At 35.2% G+C, this 21,853-nt stretch overlaps 3 protein-coding genes across 3 annotated transcripts; all 3 read right to left on the reverse strand.

Moving 5' to 3' along the window:
- Nucleotides 1-49: 49 nt before the first annotated feature.
- On the reverse strand, nt 50-5,168 carry LOC100260021 (receptor-like protein EIX2). The gene is made up of 2 exons (XM_010648496.3): nt 2,135-5,168; nt 50-80 (listed from the first exon to the last, which is right to left on the reverse strand). The coding sequence occupies exon 1, from the start codon at nt 5,166-5,168 to the stop codon at nt 2,139-2,141; it is 3,030 nt and encodes a 1,009-aa protein (XP_010646798.1). The 3' UTR covers nt 50-80; nt 2,135-2,138.
- A 3,956-nt stretch (nt 5,169-9,124) lies between these two features.
- On the reverse strand, nt 9,125-11,182 carry LOC100254922 (receptor-like protein EIX1). The gene has a single exon (XM_059742734.1). The coding sequence runs from the start codon at nt 11,180-11,182 to the stop codon at nt 9,125-9,127; it is 2,058 nt and encodes a 685-aa protein (XP_059598717.1).
- A 354-nt stretch (nt 11,183-11,536) lies between these two features.
- Nucleotides 11,537-12,070, reverse strand: LOC132255084 (receptor-like protein EIX2). Its single transcript, XM_059742735.1, has one exon. The coding sequence runs from the start codon at nt 12,068-12,070 to the stop codon at nt 11,537-11,539; it is 534 nt and encodes a 177-aa protein (XP_059598718.1).
- Nucleotides 12,071-21,853: the final 9,783 nt, after the last annotated feature.

A 21,853-nucleotide genomic window follows, 5' to 3' on the forward strand; every position in this document is an offset into this window, starting at 1 on the left:
CCAACAGATGATAGGTCAAACTTCAGATTTTACTAAACCTCTTGGTCTTGTCCAACAAATCAGATTTAGTAGCTCACCACCTGAAAAACAAATACACAATACTCCATGTCACGCCCCAAAACCCATTCCAAGGGCATGATGGTCATTTTACACCTCAAATCCAAAGGCTCAAAGTGAAAACAATACAAACATTTGTATTGTAATTGAAAATTTACTAATTACCAAATTCATGTCCAAAGTAGTAGGATAAAATTCTAAAATTTTCAAATATCAACTTTAAAAATAAAAAAAAATTAACACATCAACCAAAGTGTTATTATGCAAATATCTCCAAATTCAAATAATTTAAACGGGAATTAAATTTTAACATTTAAACAATGTCCAAAATAAAGTTTGAACTAAAATCCTAACAAAGAAAAATTTCCTAGCCTAGCAATCACTCCTCATCCGACCTGAAAGTACCTGAAAAATTATCAACGAAGGAGCATGAGCTTAAAGCTCAATAAGAAACATCAATGTAGTTTCATGGATTAAACATTTTCAATCATACTTGCAAATAGGAGATATAACATATACTTATTTTCATAAAAACTTTTGAGTTCAAAATATTAATACATTCAAACTTTTCAATAAAAATTTCTCATCTCCAATTCAAAACAATTTCTCATCAAAACCAAATCGAATACATTCAAAATATTTTTACTCTAGTTATCGTATGACAAATGATGCCCAATCAGGTGGGACTTCACAATTAAGTAACTAATTTCAAATTTGTTCAACTTAAGGTGAATAAAACCAAATGTCAACAATTATAATCCGTTGACTAGGGTCTTAAGGTCGATTATTATAACCCGTTGACTAGGGTCATATAATTCAGAGTCAAACACATTATTTCATTAATTCACACTTACAAAACAAAATATCATATCTCCTTAATTTTTTTCACTTTTCAAAAATAAATAAAGAAAATTCTCAAAAAAATATTTTTCATACAAAACACATATTTGATCCATGAGAAAGATAAAAATAATATTTTTACACATTTCAAATTACAATATAAAAAGAAAATAATTTTTATAAAAATTTGCATTAATTTCCCTTACCTTGATAAAGCACTCAAAATCTTGAAGTATTTAACTCTGAAGAATTTCCTCGTCATCTAACATAATATCAAGCACCACATTTATTATTGATTATTTATCTAAAGATATAAATTTAACAATTCTAAAAATATTTTATTTAGTTTTAGTAATTCTAATTAATTTCCTATATTAATATTATTATCATTAATATTATTTTAAACTTCCTAATCAATAATAAATTAATTTAGTGAGTTTCCAAATTTTTATAAAAATTCATATTCTTTTCTAATTTTACCCTAACTATATATTTTTTTATATGCTTAAATTAAATTAAAACTTACACCAAAACTATTATTATTATTATTATTATTATTATTATACTAATACTTCCACTTTTTAGCGGTTGATTTTTATTTTTTATTCTTTATTTATTTATTTATTATGTCGCCCCAACATAGTGCCTCAAATCCAAAATCTAGAACATGCAATTCTTCTTATTATTATTTTCCAACCCCTTAAGCCACATATAATCATATATTTATTTACTCATTTAATTTTTAAAATTTCATTGTTTAGATCCATTCATCTAAAAAAAAAACAAATTTGAATTTCCCTATATTTATAATTTCAATATTTTGATCTTAAAATAAATTAAATAAACTAACCTTAATCTAAATTAAAATTTTCTAAAGAATATCTAATGTGTTCAAAATTAACTAACGAATATAATATATTAATCTAGGGTTAGAATCTTACTTAGAAAAATCTGAACTTCAAACTCTAGACTTGTAAACCTTTAGCCCTATGGTCTCCAATTTTCTAATTTTTCGTGAATAGAGTTTTCCAAATAAAGAAGATAAGAAAAAAATATAATTTATACCTATGATTTTTAATTGCAAAAGGACTCTTTTACCTTTAATGAGCTTAATTAATTATTTATTTTGCCCCTAAAGTTTATTTTGGGTGTTATAGATATGATCAGGGTTAAGCATGAAGCAAATCACTGATACATACAAACAGTTATTTTGGCTTGAAAGCTTGTGGATTGATACCTGTTCAAGTTCCATGTTGTCTTCTTTCCCATTTGCATTTCTTTTGCAGACGTGTGATAACCACCATCACTCTATCTTTCATCTCATCCAGGAACCGGAAGTAGGCTCGCCTCCAAGACCTATTTATTATCAAAGGGCCAAAAACTCCCCAAAATCCCACCACAAATCCAGGCCCCATGCTGACGTAGAACCACTTCATTTCAAACTCATCTTCATGTTCATCATCATGGTCTTCATTATCCACCCCGGAAGTAGTAGCTTCATCATCGCCTGGGCACTTCATTGGCAGAGGCTCCCCGCAGAGTACAAGGTTATTCTTGTATATGGATGGGTCATTGAAGGTTTGGAACTGGTTGCTTGTTGGAATTTTACCAGATAGTTTGTTGTATGATAGGTTCAAGTGATTCAAGGAAGTCAGAGAAACCATGCTTGGTGGAATCGGGCCAGAGAGCTGGTTTCTTGAGAGGTCCAGAGTTTCTAATTGACTTAAGCTCCCAATGTCCTCTGGTATATTTCCTGTCAAATGGTTTATGGACAAGTTCAGGGTGCCTAGTCTTGAAAGATTTCTTAGTTCAGGCAACTTTCCTGATAAATTATTGTCTGAAAGATCTATGCTATTCACAAGATACAGAGTATTCTGATATATGAGTTCTCTTCCTTTCATCACAACCGACAATTGCCCCTCGTATCGCTCACTGCTAATTTCAGTAGCCATGCCACTCAAATTTCCCAAACAAGAAGGAATGAATCCAGACAGATTATCATGTGCGAGGTCCAATATATGAAGATGGGAAAGACTGCACACTTGGGAGGGAATGTTTCCATCAAAGAAGTTTGATCGCAGGCGTAGAATCAACAATGATTGCATCTCTCCTATCCATGATGGAAGGTTCCCCGATAATCTATTGTCGCCAAGGTCAAAACTATCCATGATCTTGCAATTCTGCAGTGAAGAAGGAATTTCCCCTGAAAGTTTGTTGCCACTCAGTATCAAGAACATAAGTGAATTCAGGGTGCCCATTGAGCTAGGGATCTCACCAGATAAGCTGTTATTTGCCATATCTACAATGTACAAATCTGGTTTATCATTCCAAATCAAAGGAATTTCACCAGACAAATGATTATTTGAGAGAACCAGACTTGCCAAACCCGTAATCTTACCTATAGACAAGGGAATGGTACCATTTAGAGAGTTCCAAGAGACATCAAAATTGGTCAACCACGGCATGGTTTTGCCAACATCCAGAGGTATTGGTCCAGAAAATAAATTGTCTCTCAAATACAATGAACTCAGGTTAGAAGAAAAGTGTGGGATAGGACCGTGAAAGCGGTTGGAGCTCAAATCCACAACAGCATTTTTGGGAAATTTCAATGAATTTGGGACCCTCCCACTCAATTGATTATTGGCAACATCCAGTAGGTTGAGCTGCAAGTCTAACTTCCAAAACCAATCAGGTATAGTGTCTGAAATCCTTGCATTGTTGAGCACTAATGTCTTCAGCTGGTTTTGGTTTCTCAGCCATGCAGGAAATTTGGGACCTAGTTGGCATGTTCTGAGTTCCAGGTAATTGAGTTTAAAAGGAGGAATCCATTTAGAACTCACATTGAAGGCCAAGGTAACGTTTGGAGATACCTTCTTGATTGCCAACTCAGTTAAGTTTGTGAGGTTGGAGAAATGAGACTCGGTTATAACACCAACCCAAGGATTCTCTGAGAGATCCACTGCCACCAATGCTGAGAGTTGCCCCACACTCTCTGGAATTATCCCATTCATTTGATTTTCAGAGATGTAGAATTCTTTCAAGGACGACAAATTTCCAATGGAGTTTGGAATTGACCCCACGAATGAGTTGCTCCACAGACGAAGAAACTTTAAGTTCTTTAGATGTCCCAAAGCATCAGGAAGAAACCCACCCAGTTTATCATTGAACCCCAAATCCAGAGACTCTAAGCTACTACCGTTTACACACTCGGACAAGCCATCCATGAATCCAGTAATCTCACCACTAATACTGTTGAAAGAGAGTTTGAGAGTTCGCAAGTTGCAAAGCTTTCCTAAGTTTCCTGGTAGGTGACCTCCAATAAATAAATTAGAAGACAAATCAATGTATTTAAGGGAAATCAAGAAACCAAATCCATCGGGAACACTGCCTTGAAGATTGTTGGAGTTGAGATCAAGGTATGCAAGACTACTAAAGTTGAACAACCAGTGAGGTATGGAGGAGTTGAAGCCATTATTGGAGAGATCGAGCATCGAAAGTGAGGTGACATTACCAAATGGAAGAGAGAGATCAGGAAGGGAAGAAAGCCCACATCCAGGTAAGCGTAGTTCCAAGAGTGAAGAAAGGGAGCTAACAGCTCGATGCCAATAAGCTGCAGTCTTGCTAAAATCTATATTTCCCAAATTAAGGTGTCTCAGAGAAGAAAGACCCGATAACCAGTGCAGGTCATTCTCAACTGATTCAAGAGAATATGAGTTGAGATCAAGATAGAGCAGGCTAGAAAGGTTCCCTAGGTGGGGTGGGATAGTTCCACCGAAGGATGCACCTGAGAGATTGAGATATCTCAACCTCTTGAATGATCCAATGAACTTGGGGATTTTGAGTCCTCCAAAATAGTTCATGCTCAAGTCCAAGTACCTCAAATATTTCAAATCAAGTAAAGAATGACTTATCTCGCCGCCAAATGCATGAGCTGCTCCATAATAATCCCCAAAAGCACCGGTAGCTTCACCGTCGGCATCTGGACTTCTAGCATACTGGTTGCGGAGTTTGAGTTTGATGACTTGAGGTGCCCTCTGGCTGCACACCACACCTCTCCATCTACAGCAATCCAGGCCAACCCAAGAAGAGAGCCTGCCGGAAGGATCAGTAAGACCTTGTTTGAAGTCAACAAGGGCTTTTCTCTCAATTTCAGTGCAGCTGACATTGAGAACGCCATTGCAGGAACCAAGTTTAACAGTTTCAAGATGGAGAAAAGTGGAGGAGAGGAAAATAAGCAGAAGAAAATGAATGGAGGCATTGATATTAGCCATGTAGGTGGAACTGCAGCAGAAGTTGTATGTATGGAATGCACAAAATACTGATACAAATGCTTTTAATAAGCCAGTTCAGATCATGTGTGGAGGTTTAGAATAGTAATGACAAAGAAAGTGCTTCTTACAAGATGGAAACTCCACTATCAAAATCATGACTTATCTGGCGTCTTTTTCATTCATTTAATGCTAACCCATTTGAGTAGTTTAATATGCTAATATATTTTTTTTTCCAACTTTTTTTTCAAGTCACTGGATAACTGTTGAATTTTGACTTAGTATCTGCTGGAATTTGAATTTTGAATATTGCAGCTGGAGTCTTGCACAAAATCTGCAACATCTAGATATTTTCTTATTTTTATTTGGTCAAGATTTGGTTTCTATTTTATAGGAAGTAGTTGTTCATCATCTAGTAGCTTGATTTTCTGCTATTCTAATGTCATTTTTAGTTACAAGCTCATGTATAAATTCAGCACTCTTCATCAATAAAATGTGTTCCAGCAGCCCAAAAATACATATTTTGTATAAGTATTTAATCTTATACCAACAAAGTGGTATCAGAGCCATAGTTATCTTGAGGGGCCAGTGAGGTGAGTGAACCCAAACACCTTCTAAAATCATTTAGCAATGGAAGAGTCAAGTCTCACAGTTGCACCATCAATTCTTGATGGAGACAATTATGAAACTTGGGCTGTTAGAATGACAGTTCATCTACAAGCACTTGATGTTTGGGAAGCAGTGGAAGAAAATTATGAAGTTCCTCCCCTAGGAGCCAATCCAACGGTGGCTCAAATGAAGTTGCATAAAGAAAGAAGGACAAGAAAGGCTAAAGCGAAAGCTTGCTTGTTTGCTGCAGTTTCACCATCAATTTTCATCAAAATTATGAAAATTGATTCAGCTGCAGAAATTTGGGAGTATCTCAAGGGGGAATACAAAGGAGATGAAAGAATCACGAACATGCAGGTGATGAACTTGATTCGAGAATTTGAAATAAAGAAAATGAGGGAGTCTGATGCTGTTAAAGACTATGCTGCACAACTTCTTTCAATAGTAGACAAAGTTAGGCTGCTTGGAAAAGAATTTTCCAATGAGAAGATTGTTCAAAAGATATTGGTTACACTTCCTGAGAAATATGAAGCTACAATTTCCTCTTTGGAGAATTCAAAAGATCTGTCAACTATTAGCTTGACAGAATTATTACATTCCTTGGAGGCTGTGGAACAAAGAAGACTCATGAGACAAGGAGATACTGCAGAAGGAGCATTTCAAGCAAGAATGCAGAAAAATGCAGGCCATAAAAATGGAAAGATGAACAACAACAAGCCATGCAGCAACAACCAGAAAAATGGAGTTTTTCCACCTTGTCCTCATTGCAAGAAGACAAATCATTCTCCACAAAAATGTTGGTGGAGACCAGATGTGAAATGCAACAAGTGTGGTAAACAAGGACATGTGGAGAGGATTTGCAAAAATCAACAACAGGAAGAAACTAGTGCAGCAGTTGACTATTGCCAGGAGGAGCAATTGTTTGCAGCAACGTGTTTTGCTAATAAAAGCACCTCTGAAAGCTGGCTTGTGGATAGTGGTTGTACAAATCACATGACAAATAATCAAGATCTCTTTAGAGAACTTGATAGAACAACTATTTCCAAAGTCAGAATTGGAAATGGTGAGTATATTCCAGTGAAGGGCAAAGGAACGGTTGCTATCGAAAGCCAAACAGGTTTGAAACTCATTTATGATGTTTTGTTTGTGCCTGACATTGACCAAAACTTACTCAGTGTTGGACAGCTCGTTGAGAAAGAATTTAAAGTTTATTTTGAAGATAGGAATTGCATTATCAAGGATGCTGAAGGCAAAGAAGTGTTCAACATAAAAATGAAGGGCAAGAGTTTTGCCTTGAATTTACTGGAAGATGAGCATACTGCTATTTTACAACAAGATAGCACAACAATGTTTTGGGACAAAAGGGTCGAGCACTTTCATCATGATGATGTGCTCTACATGAAGAAAAATCAAATAGCTGAAGGACTTCCTGACTTAGAAAAAGATCTTCCTATATGTGCTACTTGTCAATATGGGAAGCAAACTAATCTTCCCTTTCCAAAGAAAATATCCTGGAGAGCAACCCAAAAACTGCAACTGGTGCATACTGATGTTGGTGGATCTCAAAAGATGCCATCCTTGAAATTGAATGCAAACAATGTTCACCAGCTCACTGCACCATATAATCCACAACAAAATGGAGCAGTCTATTTTCTGAACATATTGCCAACAAAAGTGTTAAAGAAGCAGACCCCTTTCGAAGTTTGGTTTGAGTGTCTACGTGCAAGACTTGGAGTTTGCATCTACGAAGTCAAGGAGGAGTGTTGAATTTTGACTTAGTATCTGCTGGAATTTGAATTTTGAATATTGCAGCTGGAGTCTTGCACAAAATCTGCAACATCTAGATATTTTCTTATTTTTATTTGGTCAAGATTTGGTTTCTATTTTATAGGAAGTAGTTGTTCATCATCTAGTAGCTTGATTTTCTGCTATTCTAATGTCATTTTTAGTTACAAGCTCATGTATAAATTCAGCACTCTTCATCAATAAAATGTGTTCCAGCAGCCCAAAAATACATATTTTGTATAAGTATTTAATCTTATACCAACAATAACCATTCATGTTTCTTTTGGACTGGTAATATTGATTTGGCTTAATTTCCTTAGGGGAGCTCTCCAAGAAATGGACCGTAATAGAAAATTTGGAAAAATCAATTGCTGACTATTCCAACATAAGCCCAAGTGAGCATATATATTATTATATAACAGTGAAGTAATCACGATTGACCGTGACTTGAGCCTTCTTTTTGCTGTTGTTTTTCCAAGTGGGACGTAAGTTTTAACTTTCCATATAACCAACTTTAGTCGAGAACCATCAATTTTCAAGAGAAGTTAAAAGAGGTCCGGGGCACAGTTTCATGGAAGCATACTTATGATTTTGTATTGGAAAATGGTTAGGGAAAGCCAAATGCTCCTTTGCAGTGGAGGAAACTTAAGCCATGTGGATTAACTTATAAGAAGTGAATGTTGATAAAATCACGCACATACAGAAGCAAAAAAATAAAGAACATGACCCCGCGATCAACGTGATCCCGCGATCAACATGATCCCTACGTCCACAGAATGCACTACCACTCAAGAAAGTAATTCAAATATTTCAAATCAACCAAAGAAAGACTGATCTCACCGCCCAACTTGCCATCTGTTCCATCATCATTGAGACTACGCAGATTGAGTTTGATGACGTGTCCAATCCTGTTGTTGCAGACTAGGCCTCTCCATTTGCAGCACTCTTCCCCTACCCAAGATGAGAATCGATGAGAAGGATCTGTAAGGCCTTGTTTGAACTTGAGAAGAGCTACCCTCTCAGTTTCAATGCAGGCTGCCCTATGGTGATGACAATCACTGCAGCCTGTTTTAAGGGTTTCATGGAAAAGAAACCCCGAGGACATAATGAAAAGAAAAAGAAGTTCAAAAGAGGCATTGGTAGTAGCCATGTTTGTCTGCGAGTTGCTGAAGTAGCATACCGTGAAGCTCTATATATAGGAACAAATGCAATTACCCCAAAGCTTGTCATTAGACATACACTGAAAGATGATGATGAAGTTGCTGACAGAGCATGACTTCACATAATCGAACCCTGGCTATTGAATCTATTGATTCAAATAGCAAAATAGTTTAATCAAATAATTTTAATAGTTATTTGTTTTATTCTTTGTTTTCTGTCTCTTGGCAGTGTCCCTGAGTTATCAAATATAGGTGTTTACCAGAAGATAGAAGAAAAAACCAGAGACATAGATGCACATTGGAAAAGCTTGGACTCAATACTTTATTATATTATAAGAATGTAAACAAAACCAAACACCATTGCATACAAGCCTTCATTTCTTTCAAGAAACTGCTGAAAGTTATTCAAATACTACCTAGATTCAGTTTCCTCCGCAGACGAGCTACATTCAGTGAGATAACCATGAGCAGCCATTCTTTCACGTCATACACAAGCCTAAAATAAGCATGCCTCCACGAATCCTTGACTATTAAGGTGCCACAAACTCCCCAAAATCCCACCGCAAATCCTGGCCCCATGCTCACGTAGAACCACTTCATTTCAAAGCCATTTCCGTTCTCATCCTCATCCTCTTCACTATCCCCACTGCGTGGTTTAGGCGGCTCATCATCACCAGGGCACTTGGCTGTTGTTGGAGGCCCACAGAGTGCAGGGTTGTTCTCATATATGGATGGATCATCTAGGGTTTGCAACTGGTTGCCTGTTGGAATTCTACCCGACAGGTTGTTATACGACAGGTTCAAGTGATTCAAGGAAGTCAAAGAAGCCATACCTGGGGGGATTACGCCTGAAAGCTGGTTCCTTGAGAGGTCAAGAGTTTCTAACCCCTGTAAGCTCCCAATCTTGTCTGGTATTTTTCCTGTCAAATGGTTTATGGACAAGTTCAAGGTGCCAAGTCTTGAAAGATTTGTTACTCCTTCAGGCACCTCTCCACATAGGTTATTGTTTGACAAGTCCATACTATTAACCAGATAAAGAATACTTTTGTACAAGTCTTCTCTTCCTTTCCTCCATACCATCAACTCGGCCTCATATCGTTGAGAGTCAATTTCAGAGGCCATGCCACTCAAATTCCCCACACAAGAGGGAATGAATCCCGACAAATTATTTTCTCCAAGATCCAGTATGTGGAGAGAAGAAAGAGTGCACAATTGTGATGGAATACTCCCATGGAACAAATTTGATCGTAAGCGTAGAATAAGCAAGTTAGGCATCCTTTCTCCTATCCATGCTGGAACATTGCCTGAAAATCTGTTGCCTCCAAGATCAAGAGTATGAATGCCTGTGCAATTCTGCAAATCTGAAGGAATTTCGCCAGAAAGATGATTGTTGCTTATCATTAGGAATCTAACAAATCTTAGGGAACCCATAGAACTTGGCAGCTCACCAGATAAATTGTTGTTGTTCATGTCTAAAACATATAGGTCAGGTAAACCATTCCAAAATTCTGGAATTCCTCCAGACAAATGATTGTTGGAGATGACAAGGGTCAATAAGTTAGTTAGTTTCCCGAAGGAGAGGGGAATGGTGCCATTTAGAGCATTCCAGGAGAGATCTAGATCTGTCAGCATGGACATTCTTTCACCAAGCTCCTGAGGAATTGGGCCAGAAAAGAAATTGTCATATAAATTCAGTCTCGTCACATTGGATGACCATAATGGCAAGGGACCCTGAAAGTTGTTTTCTTCCAAATCAACAGTGGCTCCAGGAAGGAACTTCATTGAGTTTGGCACCCTGCCACCCAGGTTATTAGAACCGATGTCCAGCTCATCAAGATACATATCCAACTTCCAAAACCACTCCGGTATGGTGCCTGAGATCCCAGCATTACTGAGCACTACAGAGGTGAGCTCGGTTTGATTTCTAAGCCATGCGGGAAACTTGGGACCCATTTGGCATGATCTTATTCTGAGGAGGCTGAGTTTAAAGGGAGGAATCCACTCAGGACTGATATTAAAGGCCAGGGAAACTCGTGGGGTCACTCTATAGTTTGAAAACTCCTTTAAACTTGTAAGATTTGAAAAATGAGCCTCTGTTACAACTCCCGTCAGTGGATTCTCAGATAGCTCTATCGCAACCAACTTGGAAAGTCCTCCAAGAGTTTCAGGGATGGTCCCATTCATTGGGTTATCTGAGAGGTACAATTCTTCCAAATACGATAAGTTTCCAATAGTACTCGGAATCGAGCCTACAAAGGAGTTATACCAAAGCCAAAGAGACTTCACGTTTGAGAGTTTTCCTAGGGAATTAGGAAGAAAACCACCCAGATCATTAAAGCCCAGATCCAGCGTCTCTAACCTACTGCTGTTGCACCCAGATAAAACATCAATCAGTTCAGTTATTTCCCCATTCAAATCGTTCTGAGAAAGGATCAATGTTTTCAAATTGCACAGACTACCCATGTTTCTTAATCTTTCAATAGAAGTCCTGTTTGCAAAAGAATCTAGAATTGAGCCTCGTAGATTGTTCGAACTGAGATCTAGATACACAAGATTCCTCATCTGGAATAACCAGTGGGGTATTGTGGAGTTGAAACCATTGTTGGAAAGATCGATGACTGAAAGAGATGTGATCAGACTGGAAAATGGAAGAGAGGGAGGAAGGTCTGCAAGTGCACAAGCAGGTAGGTGCAACTCCAAAAGATAAGAAATCTTGCTAACAGCTTGAAGCCAATAAGCTGCAGCCTGGCTTAGATCTACACCTCCTAAATTAAGGTGTCTTAACGAAGTAAGACCCGATATCCAATGAAGATCATCCTAGCTTGACTCATCGAAGTATTCCTTAAGATCAAGGTAATGCAGGCTGGAAAGATTTCCAAGTTGTGGAGGAATAGGTCCACCAAAGGATGCACCAGAGAGATTGAGATATCTCAACTTCTCCAACGAACCAATGAACTCGGGGATTGGAATCCCTCCAAAATTGTTCATGCTCAAGTCTAAGCAATTCAAATATTTCAAGTGAAGCAAAGCAGGACTGATCTTACCGCCCAACTCGCCTTCTGTTCCGTCACCATCAAGATGACGCAGTGTGAGTTTGATGACATGACCGCTCCTGTTGTTGCAGACCACGCCTCTCCATTTGCAGTAGTCTTCCCCGACCCAAGATGAGAGCCGACCCGAAGGATCTGTGAGGCCTTGTTTGAACTTGAGAAGAGCCACCTTCTCAGTGTCAATGCAACCCCTTTGATGATCACCCTGGCAGGAGCCAACTTTAATGATTTCATGGAAAAGAAACCCTGAGGACGTGATGATAAGAAAAAGAAGTTGAATGAAGACGTTGTTATTAACCATGCTTGTCGCCACTGGAAGACGTTGTGCTATTCAGAGGCCACCTGTGGTGAAGCTCTAGATATATAGACATACACCCCATAGTCTTTGTCACTGGACGTTTTCTAAGGGATGAAAACATGAAGAAGACGTTGCTGACTAATAATACATGATTTCAAGTAATTCATCATTACTTGTTGGATTAACTTGATGGATCATCACGTGGCTCACATCTAAATTTTCTCTTTCTCAAAAACAAGGGGCCGTGGTGGGTACTACAAATGTGAATGCAAGAAGCAGCAAAGGAAGAAAATGAAAAGGTTAGCCTATATTCTCGTGCTCGCTCAATAAAAATCAAAAGACAAGAAACAAAAGCAAATCTAATTCATTGAGCTTAAGTCAAGCGACAATCTCATTAGAAAGAATTAAAAGAGAGTTTTTGACTAAAAATAGTAAGTTTAACAAAAAAAATTCATAAAGTAAACTTGATTCCAAAATTGTCCAATTTAGTGCATCTTGGTCACGTACGCCTCCACGTCACAAAACTGTAATTGGTGACAACAATTTTCATTTTTTTTTTAATGATCAAAATCGTAATCACCGACCACGGCTATAACTTTTAAAACCGTAATTGGAAACTACAACTTTAACTATTTTGAAAAAAAATATTAAAATCATAATCACCAACTACAGTTTTAAGCTTAAAATTAAAGTCATGGTTGATAATTACAGTTTTAATTTTTTTTTAAATGGTCAAAGTCATCGTCATCAACAATGGCTTTAACTTAAAATTTATATATATATATATATATATATAAAATTATACTGTTTCATTTGAAATATTTAACTTTAATTTTTTTAAATAAAATAATTATATTATTTTTATTTTATATTTATTAAAAATATGTGAGTGGTTAATAAACTTATATGATTATTTTAAAAAATAATAATATATGAAATTAAATAATTGATAATTTTAATTTGATATAAAAATATTTTTGTTTAATTTTATTAAAACAATTGGTACTATATTTAATATAAATATAATTACTTAATTATATTTCAATATAAATTAAATATAATAAATTATATTTATTTAAAACAAATAAATTATGAAAGCCTACTTAGAAAAAAATAAATAATATAAATTATTATATTAATTAATTATTTGTTATATACTATAATGTAAATGGTATATAATATCACATGTATATAAGTTCAATTTAAATTTAAAATTTATCTTATTTTCATTTAAATATATAATAATTTGTTCATAATAAAAAAATAAACAACATAATATAAATGAAAATAAACACAAAAAATGAAAAACAGTCCTCAATGAGTACCACATGATGGGGTCTTCCTCTTTCTCTATGACCGCCTATAATAAAAAGACATATTAGTTGAATCTATCTATGCAATTTGTCATGTCTCCATATGTGTAAATTGAGATAGAGCTAATGGAGGCAAGGCTCGACGTCTACGTGGATCACAATTTCACCTAGGTGGGCATACATTTAGTTGTGTAACATGTGTGGGGGTATGATGTATGGCAGTCTCTATGGGAAGACGTGTAGGTGATGGTAAGATGGTAGATGGTGGGGCGATCTCAGGTAGGTGATATCTAATATGGTGGCTTCTAGGAGAGGTGATATAAGAGATGGTAGAATGACATTTGGTGTAATGGTCTCCAATGCAATAACATTTGATATAGTAACTTCTAGGAAATGAGATATAGATGATGATAGTGAGGTGACATGTGATACAGTGGTCTCCTCAAGAAAAGGTAGCGGTGATGGTAGATTATAGATGGTAGGGTGATCTCTAGTGTAGAGGTGTGTCCAATGGGTCGGGTAGCCCATTTTGGCTCGTGGCTTGGCACGCCAAAAGACTAAACCGGGTTGGCACAACCCAAAGAAGCAAGTCGTGTTGGGCCTAAGGAAACAGTTTGCTATGCCATCATGCCACCGTGTCGGCCCATCTCCTTATTTTTTCATGTAATTTATTAAAATATTGAATAAAATAATTATGTTTTTATACTTCATTTCCTTTTATATTTCATTATTTTAAATTTATTATTATTTTGATAAATAAAAAAGCAAATTCAAATATAATTTTTTACTATTTTTAAAAACAAAAAAACTAACATTTCTATAAATTTTACAATTACAAACTCAATAAATATAAATATAAAATATAAAAATATATAATTATTAGAGGTGTTTAAAGTAATAAAAAGAAATTTTATTTAATAATGAAAAAAAAAACTTAAGACAAAAAGACTTAAAAAAATTAAATTAAAACTTTTAACAAAGCAAGTGGCCCATGGGCCATGGCCCACCGACATAGCACAACCCCTAGCATGGAACGACACGATTAGCCTGTGGGCTTTTGGGCCACCTATTTGGCTTGCATGGGCTGGCCCAACCCAACAAGATTTGTAAGTGGGTCGTGTCGGCTCCGCACATTGGCCCAATAGCACGACCCATTAGACACCTTTACTTTAGTGTAGTGACATCAGATATAGTGGTCTCTATGAAAGAAAATAAAGATTATGGTAAGGCAGTACTGATACTACAAGAAATTTTACTTTTCCCAACTAATATACATTGTCGGAATAAACATTTATCGACGGATAATTCTGACATATAGTGGTCGAGGAAAGGTGTGTTGGCAAAAGTCTATCGATATGAATTTTTCGTCACCAATAAATAAAATTTAGCGACAAACTATTGAATGGATTTGGACCATCTCTATTATGTTGGTTGGAAAATGTAAATAATAAATTATTTTATATTGTCATTAAATTTTGATTTCATTAGTTTTTTTTTTCTTTTAGTAAGCATAGAGTCTAACGTCTATTTGATAAATGTTTTCAAAAATGGTTTTCTATTCTTCAAAAAAAATAAATAAATAAATAAAAAATAGGACAACCAGAGAACAAAAAATATTTTATGTTCTTAAAAGTAAAAAATATAGTGTTTTCAAATAACATTTTTTAGTTGTTTTCACTTGTTTTTTTATTATTATTTTAAACAATAATTATGCAAATATGGAGAATGACTACAAATGAATCATTGTATATAAAATTTATTTTTAAAACATATTTAAAAACATACAAAACAAATTAAAAACATTTTAAGTTTCTCGAAAGACATTTGTTCTACAAAACATTAGAAAACAATTTCTGAAATTTTTTTAAAAATAACTTTTTTAAATTGTTTTCAAAAGCAATTAGAAGTGGAGGATCTTTTATATAGATATATATAAAAGTTACTAAATTTTTTCTGTTTTAATAACAAAAACTTAGTAAAATCATTTCATTTAATTTGAAAGAATGAATAACAATTAAAAGAGTTAATTTGACATATTCTACTTCATAGATTTGCTCAACCTCAAAAATTTTGGAATAAATCCAATTGCGTTAGTCATGTTTGCATGTGTTAAATAGAAAATCCACTCGAGTATTTGACTTAGAATAGAATATTGAAATATGAATAAAAAATAATTCAAAAAGATATTCATTACCCACTTTATTTCATGTGATTTTGCCTACTACTTTTCAAATGAGTGAAAGGTATACAAATCAAGACTTACCTATTTCTAATTTTCCACTTAGTGAGTTATGGTGCACCTTCAAAATTTATACTTGAGTTGATACTTGTTTTATGCATTTTCAAAACTTGTCGTACCAGCACTAGTCCCTCCAAAAGCCTTAATTTTTGTTAACTTAGTAGATGGAAAGATTTTTATTTTTATTTTTATTTTTTTGCTTTAAAAAAAACAAAAAACAAAAGGAAAATATCTTAGACTAGAAATGTTTCCTAAACTCATGTGCAACACTTAAATAAGAGTCACTTGACATTGTTAGATTGGCTTTTCCCCAATCCTTAGTTCGCTCTGCTAAGCAAGGCACACGACTCGAAAGCTAGAAACAACAAAGGAAGCAACATTTAGAGGGTTTGGAAGAATGAGACTTATATGGCATAGGAATGCTTTACAAGGCTAGAAATCCTCTTAAGTGCTTGATGCCTTAGCCAAATGAGATTATCCTTTATTAATAAGCACTTATGAAACTCTCTAGAACCTCAAAATTTTATGGCCAAATGAGAAAATTTTATGATTTTTTAGTTGAAAATATCTTTTAGGGGAGAAATTTTCATTTAAAAATATTTGATTCAGTGTAAATTTCATCCATACTCTCTTATTTGTCATCTTTAGGGTAAAACCCAAATTTCTTTTTGTGTGAATTCAAGAAGAGGTGAAAATCAAGTTTAGTGTGAACTTCAAATATGTTTTGAAAGAAGAAGATGAATAACTAAAGTTTGGAGATAGTAGACAAATCGTTTATGAGAGGATTGAAGGTCTTAGGCTAGTAAATCTTTTTACTTGGTTATTTTCTTTATAGTTGATGTTTTTTATCACTTGCGGTGCCATGGTCTTTATCCCTATCCCTTCGTTTCATTTTGTTTATCTTAGCTTATAAAATTTTCATCGATTTATCTTTAGAATAATGAGAAATAATTTCTTGGTTTTAATTTTGATGGATATTTGAAAATGTGTTTTGAATAGTTAAGATTCTTTGTAAATCTTGAGCGACAAGTGTTGGCTCATTTGCACATGAATTACATTAACTAGCTTCTTAGGAGAGCGTTAGTACATCAATTTTTGCATGTGTATTTGGTTGCTTGTTAATAAGATTGAAAAAGTAAACATCGAAATATCACGGAGTATTTAGCATTTGTGAGGTACTATCTCAGTATTTTTAAGAACACTTCTTCACCCCTCTAGATGTTACCTATAATGGAGATTCATCCATAATGTCAATTGTCCATCCAAATTCCAATGCAATGATTATATAACTGGTGCTTAAGTATTGTTTTTCACTAATCAGATCCGTTAGGCCCTCGTATTGAATCACAAGTCTCTGTTCCCAATCCAAATTCACCATCCTTGCAGCACCTTCAACTTAAACCAACCATCCAAACTTTGGTCAATTTGGACACTGACAAAAATCATCTCAAGAAAATAAAAAATAAAAAATCCTAAGCTCCATATGTATTATAGAAGAATATCAATAACCAAAAGAAATTGACATCTCATATGGTGCACCAACAAAATTCAATTGTGGTTTATAAATTGCATTTAGATTTCAGGCATGTAATAAAGAAGATGTGTTGGTTGCATCCACTACCATCTCATTGCAGGAGAAACCATTAATAGCAACCATCTCCAACTCAATTTGTTTGCTTCAATATTCTTATTCATATTTTCTGAACGCCTGACAAAGCTTTTGGGGGGAACACTTCCTTTTGCAGACATGTTCCTCCATCCAGTTACATATAGTTAAAACAATTCATACAACCAGATTCCTTTGAAATCCACACCATCATTTCATCAGTCATCAGTGCCAAAGTACCGGTCACCAAACTCCCCCATGCCTGGTATCACCCTGAACTCTTCATTCAATGCAACATCAATCTCTGAAGTCACAATTTTCAGGGATGGGAACCGTTTGTTGGAAGATATTGATAATATTTTTCTAAAATAAGAATTTATTACAATCTAATTTTTTCAACGTAAAAAAAAATCTATATTTGTAATAAATTAATCATTGCATTGAATTCTATTTCATAATAGATTAAAAGTCAATTTCTAATAGTGATAAAAAATTTAAAATTCTTCTTATTTGACTTTAAGTCCATTACTACTTGCAAAAAATTTAAATTTTATCCAAAAAAATCTATATTAAAAATTCTAATAATATTTATAAAAAATTTTAGAAAATTTTATCTTAAATTTTTTTAATATATTTAGATTCATTCATTTTAAAAATTAAAAATTATGAGAAATTTATGAGATAATACTGCAGCTCAAAGGCCTGCCTTTCTTGGATGCGAATCCTGAGCCATGGATGAGAAATTTAACTGTTGGGGAGCATGCAGATGCCAAGCCACAAGTTGTTACCCTTGGTGAAGTGGAAAAGGGAGCCCGCCTTGTAGATGTCCTGAGAAACACCACGCACAATGGTTTCCCAGTTGTAGATGAAGGGCTGGAGCCACCGGTTGGTCTGGTCATAGGAGCAACTGAACTGCATGGAATTGTGCTAAGAGCACACCTTGTTAAAGTGCTGAAGAAGAAGTGGTTCCTGCCAGAGAGAAGGAGAACAGAGTGGGAAGTGACAGAGAAATTTACCCAGCTAAATCATGTTTTTTTCTTTTCTTTTTTTGTGCATACAATGATAACAATGGCCATCTTGTGAGAGAAACTACAGTTTTGAGGTAAATATGACTAACCTGATTGTTTCCTTCACTTGCAGGTGTCTCCAGTAGTTGGGATCTTGACCAGGCAGGATTTGAGAACCTACAACAAGTTGACAGCCTTTCCTCATCTAGCGAAATCCAAGGAAAGGGATAAGGGAAACTGAGCAGCTTTTACGGAGCATTATCTTAATTTATTTTTCAACATTTTTGTAGAATTTTGTTCATTCAAATTATTGTTATTTACAAGTCATTCAGTCAGTAATAAACAACAAGTTCTTTTTTCACAACACTAGAAAAACAGAAGTTGATTCTTGGTATTTCTTCTGTAGTAAAATATTGAAAGAATCCTTCATTCCTTTTGCTTTGGCACAACCTAACCTCTACTCCCGTTGATCATTTTTCAGCTCCAACGCCACATCAGTAACTAAAATATTCCTCACAAGGGTTTCTTCTTCCTCTTTCCTGACTTCTTTTTCTTGAGACCTACTCCTGGGACCCTTTTGAACACAGCCAAAACCTTGCTCGATGCTGCAATCATAGCCAAACATCATTTATAATAGTTAATAAGCAAACAAAGGAATGAATGTAATGTGCATATCATGGCATACATCAGAACTAACATGTATTCACTTTAAGTTGCTCAAGTCAATCAGGTAGTTATTTTCCATTAAGAACCAAGTATGCCAGTACTGGAACAACAAAAAGTTAAGGGATAAAGTTTAAATTGCTTAATGCAATTTTATGCACCTGTATCATGTATGGCATCAATTCAAATTTCTAGTACAGATTCCCCTTTACCCTAAACGCAGTGAAATAGATTCTTTCTTCTGGAAATTGCTATATGCCTATGTTAGGATGACAAATCAGTAAATCATCAAATAATGAAGGCATTTAGTTAATCCAAGAAGTTCCCAAGAGAAAATTTCATAGACAGTCTACAACTGAAAATATGTTCAAAGCCACCTTAGTGTAAGAGACAAGCTTGATGCCCACTCATATGCCAGTTTACAAATAAACAAGGCCTAGGACTCTGCCAGTAATGAAGCTTTAACTGTAAAATAGATTTGGCTGATTATTGCTGCTGCTAACACAATATTTAAAAGCAATCAAGATCATAAGAAACAATTCTCAAACAGAAATTTATTTGTGTAAATGGCAGGTTTACAATTTATGAGAAATGATGTTTTCATGAAGTATCTCTCCATCTTAAAGCATGTTCCCATATTTTCTTCACCTGCGACAGTTTATTTCCAACTGTTGAATTTTGACTTAGTATTTGCTGGAATTTGAATTTTGAATATTGCAGCTGGAGTCTTGCACAAAATCTGCAACATCTAGATATTTTCTTATTTTTATTTGGTCAAGATTTGGTTTCTATTTTATAGGAAGTAGTTGTTCATCATCTAGTAGCTTGATTTTCTGCTATTCTAATGTCATTTAAGTTACAAGTTCATGTATAAATTCAGCATTCTTCAATCAATAAAATAAGTTCCAGCAGCCCAAAATATATTTTTTGTATAAGTATTTAATCTTATACCAACAAAGTGGTATCAGAGCCATAGTTATCTTGAGGGGCCAGTGAGGTGAGTGAACCCAAACACCTTCTAAAATCATTTAGCAATGGAAGAGTCAAGTCTCACAGTTGCACCATCAATTCTTGATGGAGACAATTATGAAACTTGGGCTGTTAGAATGACAGTTCATCTACAAGCACTTGATGTTTGGGAAGCAGTGGAAGAAAATTATGAAGTTCCTCCCCTGGGAGCCAATCCAACTGTGGCTCAAATGAAGTTGCATAAAGAAAGAAGGACAAGAAAGGCTAAAGCGAAAGCTTGCTTGTTTGCTGCAGTTTCACCATCAATTTTCATCAAAATCATGAAAATTGATTCAGCTGCAGAAATTTGGGAGTATCTCAAGGAGGAATACAAAGGAGATGAAAGAATCAAGAACATGCAGGTGATGAACTTGATTCGAGAATTTGAAATGAAGAAAATGAGGGAGTCTGATGCTGTTAAAGACTATGCTGCACAACTTCTTTCAATAGCAGACAAAGTTAGGCTGCTTGGAAAAGAATTTTCCAATGAGAAGATTGTTCAAAAGATATTGGTTACACTTCCTGAGAAATATGAAACTACAATTTCCTCTTTGGAGAATTCAAAAGATCTGTCAACTATTAGCTTGACAGAATTATTACATTCCTTGGAGGCTGTAGAACAAAGAAGACTCATGAGACAAGGAGATACTGCAGAAGGAGCATTTCAAGCAAGAATGCAGAAAAATGCAGGCCATAAAAATGGAAAGATGAACAACAACAAGCCATGCAGCAACAACCAGAAAAATGGAGTTTTTCCACCTTGTCCTCATTGCAAGAAGACAAATCATTCTCCACAAAAATGTTGGTGGAGACCAGATGTGAAATGCAACAAGTGTGGTAAACAAGGACATGTGGAGAGGATTTGCAAAAATCAACAACAGGAAGAAACTAGTGCAGCAGTTGACTATTGCCAGGAGGAGCAATTGTTTGCAGCAACGTGTTTTGCTAATAAAAGCACCTCTGAAAGCTGGCTTGTGGATAGTGGTTGTACAAATCACATGACAAATAATCAAGATCTCTTTAGAGAACTTGATAGAACAACTATTTCCAAAGTCAGAATTGGAAATGGTGAGTATATTCCAGTGAAGGGCAAAGGAACGGTTGCTATCGAAAGCCAAACAGGTTTGAAACTCATTTATGATGTTTTGTTTGTGCCTGACATTGACCAAAACTTACTCAGTGTTGGACAGCTCGTTGAGAAAGAATTTAAAGTTTATTTTGAAGATAGGAATTGCATTATCAAGGATGCTGAAGGCAAAGAGGTGTTCAACATAAAAATGAAGGGCAAAAGTTTTGCCTTGAATTTACTGGAAGATGAGCATACTGCTATTTTACAACAAGATAGCACAACAATGTTTTGGGACAGAAGGGTCGAGCACTTTCATCATGATGATGTGCTCTACATGAAGAAAAATCAAATAGTTGAAGGACTTCCTGACTTAGAAAAAGATCTTCCTATATGTGCTACTTGTCAATATGGGAAGCAAACTAAACTTCCCTTTCCAAAGAAAATATCCTAGAGAGCAACCCAAAAACTGCAACTGGTGCATACTGATGTTGGTGGATCTCAAAAAATGTCATCCTTGAAATGGAATGCAAACAATGTTTGGTGGATCTCAAAAAATGCCATCCTTGAAATGGAATGCAAACAATTTTGGGCTAAAACTGCAAGTAGAGCAGTATATTTTCTGAACATATTGCCAACAAAAATGTTAAAGAAGCAGACCCCTTTCGAAGTTTGGTTTGAGTGTCTATGTGCAAGACTTGGAGTTTGCATCTACGAAGTCAAGGAGGAGTGTTGAATTTTGACTTAGTATTTGCTGGAATTTGAATTTTGAATATTGCAGCTGGAGTCTTGCACAAAATCTGCAACATCTAGATATTTTCTTATTTTTATTTGGTCAAGATTTGGTTTCTATTTTATAGGAAGTAGTTGTTCATCATCTAGTA

Source organism: Vitis vinifera, chromosome 14, assembly GCF_030704535.1.
Source record: "Vitis vinifera cultivar Pinot Noir 40024 chromosome 14, ASM3070453v1".
Classification (NCBI taxonomy): domain Eukaryota; kingdom Viridiplantae; phylum Streptophyta; class Magnoliopsida; order Vitales; family Vitaceae; genus Vitis; species Vitis vinifera.